The sequence below is a fragment of the Carassius carassius genome, chromosome 48 (assembly GCF_963082965.1).
Source record: "Carassius carassius chromosome 48, fCarCar2.1, whole genome shotgun sequence".
NCBI lineage: Eukaryota > Metazoa > Chordata > Actinopteri > Cypriniformes > Cyprinidae > Carassius > Carassius carassius.
The window spans coordinates 17830471-17852106 of NC_081802.1; the positions used below are offsets into that span (position 1 = coordinate 17830471).

The 21636-nt window shown below is 36.1% G+C and overlaps 1 protein-coding gene across 4 annotated transcripts in view; it reads right to left on the reverse strand.

Moving 5' to 3' along the window:
- The window catches only part of LOC132131193 (metabotropic glutamate receptor 7-like), a 235591-nt gene that overhangs the window by 40534 nt on the left and 173421 nt on the right, over positions 1–21636 (reverse strand). For all 4 annotated transcript variants that reach the window (XM_059543192.1, XM_059543190.1, XM_059543191.1 and 1 more), the window contains one exon: positions 15289–16224. In XM_059543192.1, the coding sequence (XP_059399175.1) occupies positions 15289–16224 (936 nt within the window). The remainder of the gene's footprint in view (positions 1–15288; positions 16225–21636) is intronic.

Genomic DNA, 21636 nt, shown 5'->3' on the forward strand with positions numbered 1-21636 from the left:
TTTGCCTTCTGTCTGCGGTCCAGCTCACCCCTAAACCATCTCGATTGGGTTCAGGTCCGGTGACTGTGGAGGCCAGGTCATCTGGCGCAGCACCCCATCACTCTCCTTCTTGGTCAAATAGCCCTTGATGCCTTCAGTGTGACTCTACAATTTTCATAGTCATGAAAATAAAGAAAACTCTTTGAATGAGAAGGTGTGTCCAAACTTTTGGTCTGTACTGTATATATATATATATATATATATATATATATATATATATATATAAAGGGCTTTGTATCCGGTTTACTAAATTGAGTATGATTACTTTCTAATTACCATGTCTGGATAATTTGAGATGTGGAGAGGTGTTCAGTTCAGTCTCATTATAGTCCAATTACAGTTTTCTAACTAAAATTGGCAGTAAACAGAAAGTATTGTGCTTGCAATCAACCTGAAATGAAAAACAGGATTAAAAACTGCATTTAGACCCACATTTTGGGTGCAAAAAAGGAACCCAAATATATATATATATATATATATATATATATATATATATATATATATATATATATATATATATATATATATATATATATATATAAAGACAAAATAAAACAGCTCACAGTTTGACCTTATATGATTTAAATTGTCTGACAGTAAAGCCAGTTCTTTGTTGATTCGGATCTCTCACTATTCACATTAAACGTTTGTTAGTAAAGAAACTTCGCAGTAGTTATATCTATGGCATTTAGCATTGAAAACCTTTGATTCGCTTAGATAAGTGTGAGTAGCTGACGTGTTTTGGTGGATTACGTCAGCCATTTTGATTTTGATATTTACTTTCGATTTGCCCTTCCAAACATTGACTCTTTACTTTGAATATTGCAGCAAATGATCAGGAAACACTCATTGTCAGTCCCCATCAGCATGAACTGATGCTGTCTATTGCAAATCACACTGCCCACATATATTTCAATGGAGCAAAAACACAACCTTATTAAATATATAAATGAAAAAACTTTCCTCATCATTAAATATTCATCCATATGGTACTCGAGTTCACTACAAATGACCAAAACTTCACATCAGTATTCCAATATGGAACTGAAAATTGCATAAGTAGATTCATTTATATGGTAATTATGGATTACCACACACTCGAGACCAGCAGTTTATTCCACATCACTATATTATAAAAATAAAAAAAACAATCAACATAGGCTTCCTAACGTGAGATTAGTGCGATATGTGATTTAGGATAAATTTTTTATTCATTCCTCATCATTCAAACACATTACTAATAAATTAGTGACTTGTTTAGCATGCAATTTTTTATCTATATTTGTATACAGGAATAGGAATGGGCATATAGTAGCATATAGTAACTGGTCAGCTGTTTTAACTTTTAACTTCCAGTAATGTCATTGTATATGTTATATACACACACATATATATATATATATATATATATATATATATATATAATTTTATATAAATATTACTAAACCCAAAGATGATGGAGACGATTCCAAAGTATACAAAACAACACAGTTAACTGTGTTGTATATACATCATACGGTAATCCAGATAGTAAGCCAAGCTACAAAACAGTGTGCGTTGCACAAACAATACCTAAAAACTGCAGTGGGAACAAAGAAGAACTTAAATTGACACCCTCTGTCCGAAATCTCCACCTATACCCGTAAATAGGGCTCTATTTGAGGGAACAACCATTTTTAATTGGTGTAAGAAACTCATTAAATCCCACAATGCACAGCAATAACGAGTGTACAACCGGTGAATGCTCAACGGCTAGAGAATACCTATACTGCAATGTGAAAGTTGTGCGGCAAATTAATTGCCGCATCTCGCCAAAAAAAGGCACCCACATTGGAGTCATCCATCCATTAATTTGACAAAGCACTCGTCCACGGCGTATGGCCTAATGCAATACAGTTATGAATTCATTTTAAATTGATTCTTAAATTGTTTAATTAGGGTTTATAGATAATTTCCATGGCAGCATTCAAGATGAATCCTTTCATCTTACTACTAGAGCGGCCAGTTTGCCAGTTTCCAGTGATTACTAAGCACAGTGTTCGAATTCACTTACTCGTTTTCATTCACTCTTTCAAGTGAACTATATTAGTGGTCTAGGATAGGGAATAGTGAATGAGTGTATGGGGGCATTTTCAGATTTGGCAACATAGATAATGAATTAAAGGCAGAATAGGTGTGCTGATTAATGAATGGCAGGAGTGTTGGGAAACCAGAACAAAGGAAGCAGGAAGGTGATATGAATCAACCTAAAAGTACATTATAGTGAAACTAAAATAACATAATGGTGACATTATCTTATGTTTTATACTTATATATATACAGTGGGTATGGAAAGTATTCAGACCCCCTTAAATTTTTGGTAAACGTTGGTGGACAGCCATGTTCAGGTCTCTCCAGAGATGCTCAATTGGGTTTAAGTCAGGGCTCTGGCTGAGCCATTCAAGAACAGTCACAGAGTTGTTGTGAAGCCACTCCTTCGTTATTTTAGCTGTGTGCTTAGGGTCATTGTCTTGTTGGAAGGTGAATCTTCGGCCCAGTCTGAGGTCCTGAGCACTCTGGAGAAGGTTTTCGTCCAGGATATCCCTGTACTTGGCCGCATTCATCTTTCCCTCGATTGCAACCAGTCATCCTGTCCCTGCAGCTGAAAAACACCCCCACAACATGATGCTGCCACCACCATGCTTCACTGTTGGGACTGTATTGGACAGGTGATGAGCAGTGCCTGGTTTTCTCCACACATACCGCTTAGAATTAAGACCAAAAAGTTCTATTTTGGTCTCATCAGACCAGAATCCTTCAGGTGTTTAACAAACTCCATGTGGGTTTTCATGTGTCTTGCACTGAGGAGAGGCTTCGGTTGGGCCACTCTGTCATAAAGCCCCGACTGGTGGAGGGCTGCAGTGATGGTTGACTTTCTACAACTGTCTCCCATCTCCCGACTGCACTGGTCAGCCACAGTGATCTTTGGGTTCTTCTTTACCTCTCTCACCAAGGCTCTTCTCCCCAATAGCTCAATTTGGCCAGACGGCCAGCTTTAGGAAGGGTTCTGGTCGTCCCAAATGTCTTCCATTTAAGATTATGGAGGCCACTGTGCTCTTAGGAACCTTAAGTGCAGCAGAAATTTTTTGTAACCTTGGCCAGATCTGTGCCTTGCCACAATTCTGTCCCCTCATGATTCTCATTTGATCTGACATGCACTGTGAACTGTAAGGTCTTATATAGACATGTGGTTGGCTTTCCTAATCAAGTCCAATCAGTATAATCAAACACAGCTGGACTCAACTGAAGGTGTAGAACCATCTCAAGGATGATCAGAAGAAATGGACAGCACCTGAGTTAAATATATGAGTGTCACAGCAAATGGTCTGAATACTAAGGACCATGTGATATTTCAGTTTTTCTTTTTTCATAAATGTGCAAAAATGTCACAATTCTGTGTTTTTCTGTCAATATGGGGTGCTGTGTGTACAATAATGAGGAAAAAAAATGAACTTAAATGATTTTAGCAAATGGCTGCAATATAAAAAAAGAGTGAAAATTTAAGGGGGTCTGAATACTTTCCGTACCCACTGTATATATATATATTAGGGGTTTAACAGTACACATATTCATACCGAACCATTTCGGTATACGTCTCTCGGTTCGGTACCACGTGTACCGAACAAATACATTTTTTTTTCTCAGGAATTTAAATAATATATGGTGTTTTGACAGTCTTTGATGTGGCATGACAGATCAATGTATAAATGCCTTAGAGAGACACTTCTGGGACGGTTCAGAAATGTGCTGGTATAATCCCAAGACAAGCAATGACTAGAGCAGCCACTGTGATCAGCTCCGGTTCTTGTGTCCGAAGACTGAAGCAGGATTTATACTTTCGCTTGGTTCTGCTTCACAAGCCTCCGCTGACTGCGTGACGACCTTCCCAAATGGACGAGGTTTTTATACTTGTTGTATTCACCATTGTACTATTCCTTAAAACCGTCGGGAATCGCCGGTGAGAAGTCGTCATTTGTTATTTGCGGTAGAAGTATTGTGATAAATGAGTTGATGAATTAATCATTTCTTTATTTACCAACTTAAACAATCTTAAACTATTGGCTTTATTTTGTATCAAACACATGACAACACTATGCATTCTTTCCGTCAAAAAGCACCTGATGGAGTTTGAATTCACATCACTGGTTCTGTTTCACACAAACGCTGACACAGACGTGCATGTTCGGCTAGAATCACCCTGGACATTTTAAAATGCAAGGTATTTAAAATTAAAATAAAGCTATGTGAACACTTGCATGTTTACAATACTATAAGTGTGTCCCATCAGGTAATAAAAAGTTTGACATACACTTATGGTCTTCATCATCACTTGAACACTTAGGCCAAATACAGGAAATATGTCATAGTCAAGAGCAAAGACCGCAAGTGTGGGTATTTGGACAATGCTAATAAATAACCCTTGACAGCGAACGCAACAAGTATAAAAACCTCATCCGTTTGGAAAACTGCGCATGCAGTCATAGGAAGCTTGTGAGGGGGAGCCAGGTGAAAGAATAAATCCTGTGTGAGCCGTGACGCCCCGCAGATTTGTGCAGTGCAGAGCGCGAGTGAATGGGATCATTACTTCCACTATACTACTAGTTTTAATGAGAATAAACATGACTGAACATCTCATACCTAAATTGATTGCTCAATCAGTGTTTCAAGCGTTGAAAGACATCAACAATACAGCATGGAAATAAAGTGCCACATAGCTTTTAATTTACCTTCGCAAATCATCAGTGTCCACAGCTTGTTAGTTCACTAGAGAAATGAAGTCTAGAGAGGAGCATTTTGCGAAATATTACACCATATACTCATTATATTTGAAGAATATAATAAAATAAAAAAATAAGTAAATAATACATATTTTTTCATATATATTATATTTATGTAAAGCAATATAATTAATATAATACAGCATTACATATACATATATATATATATATATATATATATATATATATATATATATATATATACACACATACATTATATATATACATACATTATATATATACATTCATTATATATATATATATATATATATATATTTTTTTTTTTTTTTTTTTTTTTTTCATGAGCTGTATGCCAAAATCATCAGTATTAAAACAATAAAAGACCTGAAATATTTCAGTTGGTGTGCAATGTATCTAAAATATATGAAAGTTTAATTTTTATCATTACATTATGGAAAATAATGAACTTTTATCACAATATGCTCATTTTTTTAGAAGGACCTGTATATATATTTAATTGATTTAATTGATTAATATAGATTAAAATGGCTCATTTGAATTCTGCCAAAGGCATTCCGAATATGTGTGCTACCCAAATAAAATAATGACTAAAAGTCTTTGAGAAATGGTTTCTCAAGACAGGTGGTGCATTAGACCAGGGGCTCATCTCCTGTTTCCAAAATGCATCACAAAGTGCTTGAGAAAGCTATAAACTAATTCCACATTGCACAAGGTGCCTACAACCTTACGCCTGTTTCACACATAATCCGTCTGCAGTGCGTATGCATTTCATATTTTTTTACGCACCAATTTTAACTGATTCCAGCGTTCACACGGTTGCGGCCCATCAGTTCGTTCCATGAGCGGTGCATATCGGTTTACGTACCGACTAGCGGACTGCAAACGCGTCCTGTGTGAAAGCACAATGAGTATGAGTCTGTGCTGCTTCTGCACCACATACGAAACACACATGGACTGCATACGCACTGAAGACGTATTAAGTGTGAAATAGGCATACGTCTTGTCGAGGTTTCCATTGGGAAGCTTCTTTAAAAAAAAAAAAAAATTCCCTGAAGCAAACCCGGCGGCTTCAGCTGCATCCATGTTGGCACGTCACGTTTGATGTGGTAATTTCACAGTAGGCATACATACAGGTTCGAAGACTCGTTCTAACCCCCTACAGATTCGGCTAGGTATACATCCACGCTAAAATATCAAGATGAAAGTCATCATAGCTCACATAGTATAGACCCAGCTCCCAACCCAAGTTTGAGAATAGATTAACGGCGGTATTTTTTTTAATCGCCCGATAAGAGTGTCCCGTTAACGCAGCACATTAACGTCGATAACGGCCCACCACTAATATATGTATAATACATTATATAATTATTCACGCAATACTTGGTTGGGGCTCCTTTTGCACAAATGACTGCTTCAATGCTGTGTGGTATGGAGGCGATCAGCCTGTGGCACTGCTGAGGTGTTACTGAAGCCCTGGTTGCTTTGATAGCAGCCTTCAGCTCCTCATATATTCTCTGAGGTTCAGGTCAATTGAGTTTGCTGGCCAATCAAGCACAGTAATATCATGGTCAGCAAACCACTTGGAAGTGGTTTTGGCATCGTGGGCAGGTGCTAAAGTCCTGCTGCAAAATTAAATAAGCATCTACATAAAGCTTGTCAGCAGATGGAAGCATAAAGTGCTCCAAAATCTCCTTGTAGATGGCTGCATTGACTTTGGACTCTATAAAACACAATAGACCAATACCAGCAGACGTCACGGCACTCAAATCATCAATGACTTCACACTGGACTTCAAGCAGCTTGGATTCTGTGCCTCTCCAGTCTTCCTCCAGACTCCAGACCTTGATTTCAAAAGGAAATGCTAAATTTACTTTCATCTGAAAAGAGGACTTTGGACCACTGAACAACAGTCCAGTTCTTTTTCTCCTTAGCCCAGGTAAGATATGTTTCTGATGTTGTTTCTATTTCAGAAGTGGTTTGGTAGCGCTTTTCTTGAAGACGTCTGAGTGTGTGACTCTTGATGTGCTGACTCTGGCTTCAGTCCACTCCTTGTGAAGCTTTCCCAAGTTCTTGAATCTGCTTTTCCTGACAATCTTCCCAAGGCTGTGGTCATCCCTGTTGCTTGTGCACCTTCTCCTACCACACTATTTCCTTCCAGTCAACTTTCTATGAATATATTTTAATACAGCACTCTGTGAACAGCCAGCCCTTTCAGCAGGTAAGCCTCCTTGTGGAGGGTGTGGATTATTGTCTTCTGGACAACTGTCAAGTCAGTAGTCTTTCCCATAATTGTGGCTGCATGTTCTAAACTAGCCCAAGAGGTACCCAGTATTTATAATCAAAATTAATCAAACTAATAAAGTTTAAAATTGAATTTTTAATTTTCCTAAGCTGTAAGTCATAACCATCAGCATAATAATAAAAACTCTTGGAATATTTCAGTTTGTTTGCAATGTATCTAGAATGTGAGGAAGTTAGCTTTTTTTTATTAAATTGCAAAAAATAAAGACCTTTTCAAACAACAACAATATATATAATAAATGAATAAATGAATAAATGTGAATGTAATATATAAACATACATGTATATGTTTATTTATTATGTATTATTATGTATAAAACATTTTTCTTAAATATATACATGCATGTATAAAGTATATTTAAACAAAAATGTACTAAATATTTTTAATATATAAGTGTTGTTTTTAATTTTTTGGTAAAATTTTCAGAAGCCTAGTAGGCTAAGGTTAGTCATAAAATACAAATAGCCCAAAAATGTTTTAGTAATAATAATAAAATAAATTAATAAATGTTATGTTCAGTTGCTACTCTGTTCCACTGTAATAGATACTTCCTTTTTGTGTATTTGAGCCTCACAGAGACCTGTCCTGTCATTCTTAAGATTAAGGCCGGCCAGCAAACAATCCTAAGTGCCTTATTTTCACTACTGCCATGAACACATTGCCTGCAATGCCACATAGCTGAGTGAAGTCATTATCTTCATTTAGCCAAATTCTGAAAAGCTTGCTTCTCTTTGTGCTTGTGACTCGTTCGTCAAAGATGGTGCCACTTTCCCGTGCATGTAAACACAGGCTGCATCCGAAAACTTAGGCAGGTGACTTGCTGCCCCGCTGCCGTATAAGGCAATGACTTTGTAGACAACGTTTTTGCACGAAGGTACCTCATGAAACTGATTTTGGATAGTATTCTGAGGCAGAGTAATGGTTTAATGATCTACAGCAAAATATAGAAAGCTTTGGTCATAACTAAGTGGATATTCCGTTACTGTAATATTAATTTCTCGCTAGAAATTATGTAAAAAGTGGAAAACGTTGATCAAAAACATACATTTACACACAAACTGACCAACGATCTTTATTTTTTGGCCAAACTGTCATAGAATGGAACGCACGGGATTGTGGGATATCAAAGGAAGCAAAGGATACATCTATGCTGCCTTCAAAAATCGGCCAGATGAAAGCATCTCAGGAGACAGGAACTGAAGCTAACATTGAATTTGGACATGCCTTGATGCCTTCCTACATTGGAATGCGTCCTCCTAAGGCAATATTTTTCAATTTTCGGATGCAGCCACACACTTCACAGCGGCTCGTCTCTGTCAGACAGAAGAGCTTTATTTGTATTCCGCGTGACTCTTGCCAGGTAAGTAATGACAAGCAGCAAAGGCCAGCTCCTCTCAGCTGGGATGGCCGGCTGACGTCAGGCTTTCACACGCCTGTAGGCTCTTGCACAGATGAGGCCGTTTCTTCCCTCTAATGAGCTGCTGTTTGCCTCTCAGGATTGTACATCATCTCCGTTGTCCTCCAGCCGGGTTCAGGTCATAGTCACGGGAATCCATGGCTATATCTCTTTCCTCCGTAACCCGGGCAGACTCCAGCGCATGATTTACCGCTTTTATTTGCATTTTGAAAAGCCGCATCCTTACGCGGGGTTAAGCATAATAAGAGTCGTGAAAACAAGTATCAGGAAAAATGTGATGAAATGGTTCATTGTTGTGGCGACAAGGAGATTTGATTCGGCTGTAGAGAGCAGAAGTGTATGGAGCACCTAAAGGGACATGTTTTTCAGAGCTTTTGCGTTTCCTCACAAAACTTTTAAGTTTGGACAAACACTTCCTGTTTATTTTACAGCTTTCAGTTCAAACTGTTCTGTGCGTTCCCAGTGGAGCAGTTCATAGATTTTTCCCCGATAGCACACGTCCAGTACGTCTACAAAATGTCTGTTAAAGATAGTTTAGTCTGGAAAGCATCTGCTGTGTACAAACTTCTGATAGATGTCTTTAAGATGTCAGTTTCACATACAATCTAAATCATAAACATCATAAAGGCATCTTCTAAATGTCTATTTGTAATCTGTTAGAAAATGTTCTAGAGACATATTGGAGGTGAGCAAAGGCTCTAAAAAAATACGTCTTGCAGATGCCATCTAGATGTCTCCATGATGTAAGTGTACACAAATTACTTTTAACAGACTATTGGATCATGTTACGTTTTTTTTTCTGCATGATTGAAACTCATTATAAAGAAAACCTAAATGTTGCTGAATGAAAAAACACTTTGTAATACAGATTATTTAAAATGTATAATATGCACAGGCAAGCAGATGAATCCAGAATATGAATGCGTTAAACACTTAACTGCAGGTTAAGTGATTTCCTCCCATACAAATTATAAAGTAACGTAATGGATGAATAATAATAATAATAAAATATACTATGCACAGAAAATTTAGAATAGCCCAGAAATGAATGGAACGTGCAGTTTCACATTAAGTTTTCTACTAAGGAGAAAATGCTATATATGTGTAAATGTGTAATATAGCGCATTGTTTTTGTATTCTGGGCTTTGCTTGTCTGTAAAAAATATGATTTAATAATAAGGTGTGGACTGAACTTGGCCCAACAATGTCACTGTTTTAGTTAAATAAGCAACACATTTTTTTTTCCTGTTAGTATATTAAAGAATGTGCAAATTCCTGCCTTGAACTAACCACTGACCATATTTCTTTGAGTTTAAGTTAAAAATAAAACTCTTTAGGGGCATTGTCTATTTCTTTATACTTGAGTTCAAGTTCAAAATAAAATTCTCTGAGCCGCTCCATTGTGAATGTACGAAGCTGTTTGAACTACTGCAGTCTGTAAAGTGTTTGTCTGAACTTTTTCGATGGAGAGCAAATATCTTTGTGATATATATATATATATATATATATATATATATATATATATATATATATATATATATATACATATATATATCATTATTATTTTTTTCTCACTAGCATGTCCCTTTATGGGCTCTGTAGCAGTGACTGCATGGCCTTGGTTCCACCAGTGTTTTTCTAATAAACTGTGAATATCAAAACTAAGCAAAATAAACTAGCCCAGAGATGGGGAAAAAAGGTTTTGAAGCAAAAAAGTATTGTTTAAAACTCTAACATATAAGACAAAACTATATGCAATTCTTTCTTAGCTGTCATTAATAAAAACAATATTCTAAAATAAATAAAAATTGTATTCTAAAATAAATTCCCAGATAAATAAACAAAAATGTCTTAGAAACTACCTGAAAAAAAGGAAATTAAGTAAAATAATTGAATACATGTTTAAATCTTAAAATGTATTCAATTCTTCTTCTTCTTCAAAAAAAAAAAAAAAAAAATATATATATATATATATATATACATTTATACTGAATGTTATAATGAATATAATTGATTTAGTTGATTAATTGATTTTATTGGTATCTTCTCTGATTCGCATTGTTGTCACTGTCAACAAATTAAATCTATCAAAAAACGAAAAGTATTGCTCTGGCACCTTACTGAAATGAAAAGTGAAAGTGACCAATGCTACTAAAAAATATAAAGCTGAATAGGAATTAGGGGTGTACCCAACTAAGGTTTTTCAATGTCGAATCAGAATTTTCGAATCTTGCCGATGTTCGACTGATAGTCGAATCGTATGTTTGGGGGTGGGGCAAAATACATTAACAAGAGTCAAGTCAGACATTCAACTAACATAATTATTGATGTTAACACACAGGGAAAATGTGTAATGAACAACTTGCAGATATAAATGGGGTAAATAATGTTTTATGTTTTGATGAACAGATAGCTAACACTTTACGTTGGTGAAACTATAACAATAAACTGTTTTATTTTATTCATTTTTTACAATAGTGCTCTCATTATAAAGTTAGCCTATATGACAGAAGTTATTAATGTTCTGCATTTCGGTTTTGAGCTGCGCGCGCTGAAGATTTGAGTCTTGTTAAAGTTATAAATCCCTGCCGCCAAGATGCTCCTCTGTCGGTCACGGATTATGGAAAGTGAAACATAAATCTATAGGGGTGGTTGGATTTATTCACGCACTTTAAAATATTAATTTGAAGTTTATTTCTTTTCAGATTCTTACAGCTTTATCATAATAGGCTGTATATTAACTTATTGGGAGAAAACTGGTAGTTCTATGTGATATCAGACATTTGAGCTCCACCATATAGGCTAGTCAAAATGGCATAATCAGTAACACCCAGCGAATATTCGACTGTTAGATTGGTAGTCGAATCAGGCTCCTCGAATCAAAGCATCAATTTGTCGAATTTTCGGGGTCGACCCTAATAGGAATAGTTAAAAATATTTAAAATTAATACAGTTTCAATTCCCATTTCAAATCTTCCATTTATGTCTAAAATTTTGAAAAAGTTGTGTCTGCTCAATTGTTCCCCTTCCTGCAAAAAATGATCTGTATGAGGAATTTCAACCAACTAATAATAGGACTTTTCTTGTCTTTCATAAAAAAAATAAAAAATAAAAAAAACACCTCGCTATGCGTTCTGTACTAGACTAACTGACACTTGTCATGTCACTTGTATGCTGTTGTTGTTCTCTTGTTGATCTGACTGCTTCTATTGTTCTCATTTGTAAGTTGCTTTGGGTAAAAGCGTCTGCTAAATGATTAAATGTAAATGTAAATGTAAATGGCGACTCATCTCATTTATCACCAGTAAAACATGGAGTGCCATAAGGATCTGTCCTAGGTACTCTGCTATTTTCAATATACATGTTGCCCCTTGGTAATATTATTAGAAAATACGGGATTAGTTTACATTGTTTTGCAGCTGATACTCCGCTATATATCTCAACGAGACCAGATGAAACTTATTAATTATCTAAGCTAACATAGTGTGTTAAAAATGCAAACGATTGGATGACCAATAATTTTCTCATATTAAATTTGGATAAGACAGAGATATTACTTATTGGACCAAGAAACAGTACACACAATCTCATAGATTAAAGTTTGCAACTAAACAGATGTACTGTTACTTCCTCTACAGTCAAAGTTCTGGGTGTTACCGGTGCTTCTCAATAAATTAGAATGTCGTGGAAAGGTTCATTTATTTCAGTAATTCAACTCAAGTTGTGAAACTCGTGTATTAAATAAATTCAAAGCACAGAGTTTAATTCTTTGGTTCTTTTAATTGTTATGATTTTGGCTCACATTTCAGAAAACCACACCATCTTAACAAATTATAATATGGTGACATGCCAATCAGCTAATCAACTCAAAACACCTGCAAAGGTTTCCTGAGCCTTCAAAATGGACTCTCAGGTCGGTTCACTAGGATACACAATCGTGGGAAAGACTGCTGATCTGACAGTTTTCCACAAGACAATCGTTGACACCTTTCACAAGGAGGGTAAGCCACAAACATCCATGGCCAAAGAAGCTGGCTGTTTACAGAGTGCTGTATCGAAGCATGTTAACAAATTTGAGTGGAAGGAAGTAACATGACATTCAGCCAAGTATGGTGACCCATACTCAGAATTTGTGTTCTGCATTTAACCCATCCAAAGTGCACACACACACACCATGAACACACAACCGGAGAAGTGGGCAGCCATTTATGCTGCGGCGCCCGGGGAGCAGTTGGGGCTTCAGTGCCTTGCTCAAGGGCACCTAAGTTGTGTTATTGCCGGCCCGAGATTTGAACCCACAACCCTTGGAGTCAAACTCTCTAACCACTAGGCCACGACTTTATTTTTATTTTTTTATTGGTCTTATAAAGTATTGTAATTTGTTGAGATTGAATTGGTGGGTTTTTGTTAAATGTGAGAAAAAATCATCACAATTAAAATAACCAAAGACTTCAGTCGATGTGCATTGAATTTATTTAATACAAGTTTCACAATTTGAGTTGAATTGCTGAAATAAATGAACTTGTCCCTGACATTCTATTGAGATGCACCTGTATATTAGACAGTAACTTGTATTTTGAAAACCATATTTCCCATATTACAAAAACAGCATACGTCCATCTTAGAAACATTGCCAAGCTACGAAACATGTTATCTGTTTCTGATGCAGAAAAGCTAGTTCATGCATTCATGACCTCTAGACTGGACTATTGTAATGCACTTCTAGGTGGTTGTCCTGCTTCGTCAATAAACAAGCTACAGGTAGTCCAAAATGCAGCAGCTAGAGTCCTTACCAGGTCAAGAAAATATGATCATATTACCCCAATTTTACAGTCTCTGCACTGGCTAACTATCAAGATCCGTATCAGTTACAAAATATTACTTACGTATAAGACCCTAAATGGCTTAGCTCCTGCGTACCTAACTAGCCTTCTACCACACTACAATCCATCACGCTCCCTAAGGTCACAAAACGCTTGATTTTTTGTAGTTCCTAGGATAGCAAAGTCCACTAAAGGAGGTAGAGCTTTTTCACATTTGGCTCCCAAACTCTGGAATAGCCTTCCTGATAATGTGCGGGAGTTCATACACACTCTCTATGTTTAAATCTAGATTAAAACCAAATCTTTTTTGCCAAGCATTCAAATAATGCATATCATAACTCGGGACTGCAGTTATATCTGATCAAATGTGCATTATTATTCTTTAGCTTGGGTTAAAATTATTAATTTAAATTGGTTGGAACAGCCTACACTAATTATGTCTCCATTTGTTTCTCTGTTTTGCCACAGGATTTACATCATGTGGTAATTTGGATTTAGACAAGCTTCAGTCTGGATCCGGAACACCTGAGAAGAGATGATGTCACCCCCATAGAGGACCTCAGATGATGCTAACCCTGAAACAACATACAGAACTACCAAATATTGCTGCAAGTGTGAATGCATATATAGCAAATATAGTATTAGTAAACAATTAAACAATTACAATTTCTCTGGATAGAACGCATGGAACTTCCGGAAGCTAAATGTCATGTTCCATAGCATGTTTATCAAGGCCTAAAACAGCATCCCGTGTGTTAGAAAAATAATTAAAAGGCCATAACGAATAAGAATGTTTTGGTTTCGGCAGCCATCATGGTACAATATCTGGCTTTGGTACATGCTGAAATCAGCACACTCTTTTATTTAGGTAATTGATTTTCAGTTCTGGCACAGAGGAGAAAAAAGTTGAACCATTCGTCTCGTATGCAGATAATGAGCAAATGTCCTTATGCTAATGAATTGTCTTTTAAAAGATTGTTGTGGGACATTGATTCTGATCCTTAACTGTGCTATTAATACCTATTTGCCCTTCCGTTTCTTGAGATGGCAACCCTGTGATGAAATATAATTTTTCATTTCTTCAGGAATGGATGAAAAATTGATGATCTCAGTGGTACAGTCTAGATTGCCTGGAGCTTGCAAAACAGGTATTACAAAATAGAGCCATTACGGCAACATCAGGCTGCAAATGAATTTGAAATTGAGTGGAAAGCCATGCATGTGGAGGGTTAGACTCTTAGCAGCCTTAAAAGGGAATTATAGCAAGTAAAATATTCACGCCCTAAAAGAGGCCAAAAGTAAATGAAAGAAGGGGTGACACTTGGACCAATACACTTTCAATTGCCTAGACTAAAAATATGCAAATCAGGGTTTGACAAAGAAAAATAGTGCCTACAAGTAAAAGATCTACATTAATACTGCTACTGGAGTAATTTTTTATTTTATTATTTTATTTTTTATAGTGTAAGATTCAGTCCCCCACAGAAAGCGATACCACTGGCTAGTTTTTCTCATATATTGTGTGTGTGTATGTGTATGTGTATGTGTATGTGCATGTGTATTTGTGTGTGTGTGTGTGTGTGTGTACATATATATTTAAAAACAAACTTAAAAACTTGTAATGAAAATGGGTAATGCTGCCTCGGCAACAAACACTAAGATAAAACTAAATTAAATTTAAATCTAATTCTAAAAATGGGAAAGCTGCAACTTTTATTTTCAAAATTCCTATTTTCTGTTTTTCACAGACAAATAAGAGCTTTTGTGTTTAGAACGAGATGAGGGCAAATAAAATTCTCTCTAGTAAATCTCGAGTTATCAAGTAAAATCAACAAGCGCAAATGACATGTAAGTACTTGAAACTGAGAAACCGATGCAAGTCGTAAAAAGTACTAAAACAAGCATTACCTTTTCTGCAGATTGTGCCGTCCCAAAGAAAATGGGAATGAAGGCGAGCCACACAATGCAAGTGGTGTACATGGTGAATCCGATAGGTTTGGCTTCGTTGAAATTCTCCGGAACGCCTCGCGTTTTGATGGCGTAAATCGTACATGTTACCATCAGCAAGATGCTGTAACCTAGAGAGCAAATGATTTGTAGATCTGTAATGTCACACTTGAGAACCCCTCGGGCCTTATCAGGGTTTATGGTCTTCTGTTCGTCGTAATCGATTATGGTGTTTGGAGGATCCACTCCGAACCATATGAGGACCCCTAAGAGCTGGACGGATATGAGGCTGGACGTGATGGCTAACTGAGACGTCGGGCTGATCAGTTTAGGTGGAGTAACAGACTTCTTCCCTTCCTCGAAGATGCGGTAAATTCGATTTGTCTTAGTGAGAAGCGCCGCATAGCTAATACACATTCCCAGCCCAAGGAAGATTCGTCTGAAGGAGCAAACGGCAATGTCTGGCATTGCGATCATTACAAACGTGATGATGTAACACAGGAATATCCCTGTCAGCAGAACGTAGCTGAGCTCCCTCCCAGACGCTCGTACGATAGGGGTGTCATTGTAGCGGATGAACGTGGCCATAACAAAGGTGGTGGCGATGATGCCAAGCATAGCCAGGAAGACGGGAATGATGGCCCAGGGCGAATGCCACTCCAGCTTGACAATTGGGATGGGCTGGCAGCCCGTGTGATTGGCATTTGGACGCATGTTGTAAGCGCAGAGCTTGCAGGATGTCTCATCAAACTGGTACTGGTAGCCGTCGCAGGGCTCGCAGTGCCAGCAGCATGGCATGCCTTTCACTATCTTCTTGCGTTGACCCGTCTTACAGGGCAGACTGCAGACTGAGATGGGGATTTTCATTTCTCCGTTGGGCCACTGCATCTCATTGATCTACAAACAAATGGACACAAATTAGCTTTTGGTTCAATGACACTGACAATATCTACTATATTGTATGAAATACACCACTTTAATGATGAATTTTATGTTTCTGAATTTAAATTGAATTTGATATTTTTGATGGGAATGGAGTAAAAAAGAGTCAGAATGATAGATCTGTCCTTATAAGATAATGAAGAAAAGAATATAATGAATAATAAATTATTGAAAGGAAATTCTTATAAAAATATGTACACCCATGAAAGGGCATAAACACTTTTAAGTGTGATCATAGGGAAGAAAAAAATAAATAAAACATAATTTTGAGCCTGCTTATTGCTTTCCATCCACTCCCTTATACCTCCTTTAATATGCATTTTGCATTTCATGTCTTTCATTCAAACATTGCTGATTGCCGCATGATTGTCAATGATTTCTTTTAGTCCTTTGTGGCAACAATCACCATGGAAACGGTTGCATTTTAATGAAAACAGGCAATACGAGGGTGGTGAGAGAAATGCGGGAAATGCCACATTTTGGAATGCGTGAATAAATCACATCACATAATAAAAGAGCACTAAAGAACACTGCGTTTTATTCTCTTATAACTTCACAATGATTAGAGGTTTGGATTGTGTGTAGAAGTAAATCAGCATTTGCTTTCAACAAGAGGCCAGAGTTTAAAAATACACGGAAGGATTAGAGAAACCTGCATTGTGTTTATCTAAAGGAATAGTTTGCACAAAAAATATAAAGTATATGTCTTTTTGAATGGACGGGCCCTTTAAGAAAACACTGTCATCTAAATGATCTTGCTTTCTTAAGCCAATGCAAAATAAATCACTGCTGAAAAGGAGAGGTTTAACCAGAAACAATGTTACCACCCAAAACCTGCACTGATGGCTTTTCTCAGAGGACAGCTAGAGACAATTAGTGCCAGGGAAACATTCTATTACACCTGGCTATTATTGGGTCATGTTTGCTTTCAGGACTGCAGAGCATTTCAGTATTTCCGTAGCTATGGTGTGAATCCTGGGCTGACACCTGGCGATGCCATAATGAAAAGCCACATCAATCCAGATGATGCACTACAGAGCCCAGCTGATTGGACATGGCCAGCATTCTGCCACCCAAACAAAAGCAGAAAGACAGCACAGTTAATTTAGTGACTGAATCACATCTGGGGGACAGGTGGAAAGGCACGAAAAAGAATGAGAGGACTTTTTTTTTTGTTCATGGTCTCTGAGTCTTATTTGAAATTCCTTGCACCATCGTGTATCCTTTTGTGCTGTTGTTTTTTTATACAACTCTCTCTTGCAACAATTCAGTGATCCTTTCTGTTTTATCAAATTTAAAATGTCTCCATTTTAATCAACAGATATTTGAATTAAAAGAAGAGAAGGTATTTACTAAATTGCAAATTGTATTCAGAACAATTCAATTGTATTCAAAGATATTCAGCAGACAAACAAAATGGCTAAGAAAGAAACACAACAAAACCAAAAATAAAAATAAATAAAACATATAATAATAATAAAACAACAAAAACAAACAATTAAAAGAACACCAAAACAAATCTGAAAACACCTCAAACACACACACACACACACACACAACAAACAAAAACACCAAAACAAAACAAAAAAAGCTAAAAAAAAACCCACCCAAACAAAACTAAAATTTAAAACAACAAAACAGAAGGCCAAAACACACACCAAAATAAAAGGCAAAATGCTCAAGAACAAAACTAAATCAAAATAAAACAAAAGAGGGCAAAAAAAACCACACCAAACCTAAACTAAAAACAAAATAAAAACACAAGACAAAACAAACAACAACAAAAAATAAAAATAAAAATAACACATCAAAACTAAAATCCTAGAAAAAGGCAAAAAAATACCAGAACACAAACTAAAAACAAAATACAACAAAACTTACACCAAACTAATACACACCAAAAACTAACCAAAAAAAAAAACTATTTTACCCAGTAACTGTGTGTCATGTGTTATTGTTCACTTAGATAATAGTGTCACAGTTAACTCATAAAATTCGAATGACAACCCTGCATCGTTTTATTTATTTATTTATTTTTACTTCAAATCAAATTCTTTTCAATTTAAGTTCAATAAGTCCAATGCTTTCTGAATGCTGCACAACCCTGGCACTCACATGAACACGTGTACAATGATTAAGCACAAATATCCACACTTTCGATGAGTCTTAAAACTCTATTCCCGTAAGCTCCATTAAACAAGCTTGCATGATATCAAATGCTGAAGTACGATACATGCAAAGATGAAAAACACATGCATCCACATCCTCATGAGATGAGCTTGCTAGGAGCAACAGTCGGAGCAGAATCAATTATTTACCCAGAACACCAAATATCTCTCTGATAGAACAGACACAGCAGTAAATTATTGAAGCACGTTCACTTGGATGATGTCACATTCAAGAAAAGACCCTGAGAATTACACCCTGAGCACTGTCATCTACAGCAGTGTTTCCCAATCCCAGTCCTCGCACCCCACCACTCTGAATATTTCGTATATCTCTTCTCACGTACAACATTTGTTCTATTCAAACGTAAGTGCCCTGCGAAGTGGACATCACAGGATATTCCACCATGATTCCAGTTTGAAACGAACGTATGTGCTCCATTCAAAGGGCATTAAAGTGTACGAATATAGTATTTATTTACAGAGGTATATGATGTCACATTCATCAAGACACTGCAGGCAGCTGTGCAGCACAAAGCCATGAATTAATGTTTGGAAGAGAAAAAAACGGATTCGCCCTGCTCAGGGAGTAGGGTGCAATGAACACTGTGTAGGGATCATATCAATTGTAACAATCAATGCACATAGCTATCTTCTAACGAGCTGGTTATCTGAATCAGGCATGTTAAATAAGAGAGACATGCAAAATATGCAGAGCAGGGGAGTGCAAGGACTGTAGTTGAGAACCGCTGGTCTGCAGTTTATCACACACTCCTCTGAGACAAGGTTTTCATTTGAGTTAAAACTTACACCAAATAAGTTGGTAAACCAAATGCAAATGCAAAGCAAACTAAAATAATGCTATAAATGTGTTTTAAAATTCCAACTGAAGCTAGTAAATCAAAGCATGTGGTTTCGAATCAATGCTTTGAAGTGCATATGAACAGGCCGAGTCACATGATTTCAGAAATACTGTTTCGATACCGTTTATGAAGCTGTTATGGTTTGACGAACTCTTTGAACATTTGTCAAACCTGTGCCTATAACTTAGTTTTTACATTCAATTCGACAAAAATACTATATAAAAATTAAATAAAAACAACAAATAAAATATATTAATAGTCACAAATATATGTTTAGTTTATTATTTAGCATATACTGTGAAGATACAGAACTTCGTTTTTAAGTTTATTGCAGTTTGCCTGCACAACAACAACAAATAATTCCATTCATTGCATTTACATTTGATAAGCAGACACTGAATCATTTTGCAAATTATTTGGTTCAGCTGATACAAAATGTCAAACAACTTTGTTTCTCCAAACTTTTGACAAAAAAAAAAAAAAAAAAAAAAACGCAAAAAATAATATTTTGTAGCAATTGAGCATTGAGTGTGTTTCTGCAAGAAAATACATTTGACCAGCAGATGGTGATACGCTGTTAACACACTGTAATAATAATAATAATAATAATAATAATAATAATAAACAAAATACAACAACAACAACAATAATAATAATAAAAAAAAATATGTATGTATATATATATATATATATATATATATATATATATATATATATATATATATATATATATATATATATATATAATTTTTTTTTTTTTTTTTTTTTTAATACCAATATTCAAGAAAATGCCACCAAACTCTTTGGAAAGCACTTCATATTGGATCAGGATATTGACCCAAAACACCCTGCCAGTTCAGTCAAGGACTTTATCAGGGCAAAGAAAATGAGTCCCCACACTTGATTTGTCAAGCTACATTTCTCTTTAAAGAGCAATCTCTACCTCTCAATGAATTTAATCGAATATCATCTGCTATCATTGCATGCAGTTGAGCAAACATTGGGGGTTGCAAGACTATCATGACTAGCAAGAAATCATGAAGTAAGGTCATTTAGGGTCATTCGGAAATTGCCGGCTGAGAGATTGAGAAACTTTAACTACAGCAGTCCTGACACTGCTACAACAGAAGTCAATTACTTGTCCCTCAGCGACAGATTGCCTCTGCTTTCCCAAAGTGCAAACACCACGAGGTTCGCAGATTTTACTGATTAGCTGTCTCGCTACACATTTTAAATGTAAACTACTTAGAATGTACACAAGATGTTGAATAAACTTGCCAGGCTTCAATCCAGCAGGGACAGACTGACAGCATATCTGCATAACTAATTTAGTTCAAGTGTTTATTGACTTCTGTAGCATCTGAGTTAGTCTGATGTTAGTAAAGACACTTTTCGGCAGATCTAAAGCATGTCATTTCTGTGTTACCAAATGAAGATGAATGAATGACTGTTTATAAAAATGCCCCCCCCCCCTCTATATTTAATAGGTCAGACAGACAAACAGCCACGCCCAAAACTCATTCTATTGGTTGAGCCACTGTTGCTATGCTAAGTAACTTGGTTGAGCCTCTCAAACAAACAACATTTTGTGACAGTGTTAACACTTTTTTGTATTTTAGTATTTTAAATTTCCCAAAAATATTTTAACATCAAGAAATAGCTTACATTAGCTTTAAGGAACACAAAGTTAAAAGATAAAATAGAAAGTCTACAGAAAACTGTTTAGCAAGGTTGTCGACTGATTAATATTAAACTGGATTTAAGCTTCTATTCTCTATAGGGCCATCTTTTTATATTCTCTCTCTCTCTCCTACTCTCTCTCTCTCTCTCTACACACACACACACACACACACACACACACACACACACACACACACACACTAATTTATTTATGTTGCCTCGTTGCTACAATGATCATCAGCTTATAGTTATGCTAATTAAACATATTATGTGCCTGAATTTTTTAAATATGGCATCACCACTCGGAAATTTTAAAATGCCTTTGAATGTAACAACTGTCATTACTGCCATCTTTTTATTAAATAAATACTTCACATATATGAAATTAAAAATAAAAAAAATGTCATAATTTCCTCACCCTGAAGTTATTTCAGTTACTGGGAGTTTAGAAGAGATGTAGCAATGCTTGATTCATGAATAAACTGTTTTTGAGTCCCAATTCACAAATCCAATCTGAATAATTCATTCAGGAACTCATTCGAGTTGAGATCTTGTCACAGTCGTTAACCACCAGCTGAGGAGAAATATGATCAGTTAATCATGACTTAAATTCCAGTAAGCTGACTTAAATCACAGTAAGCTATTATATGAAGACTACA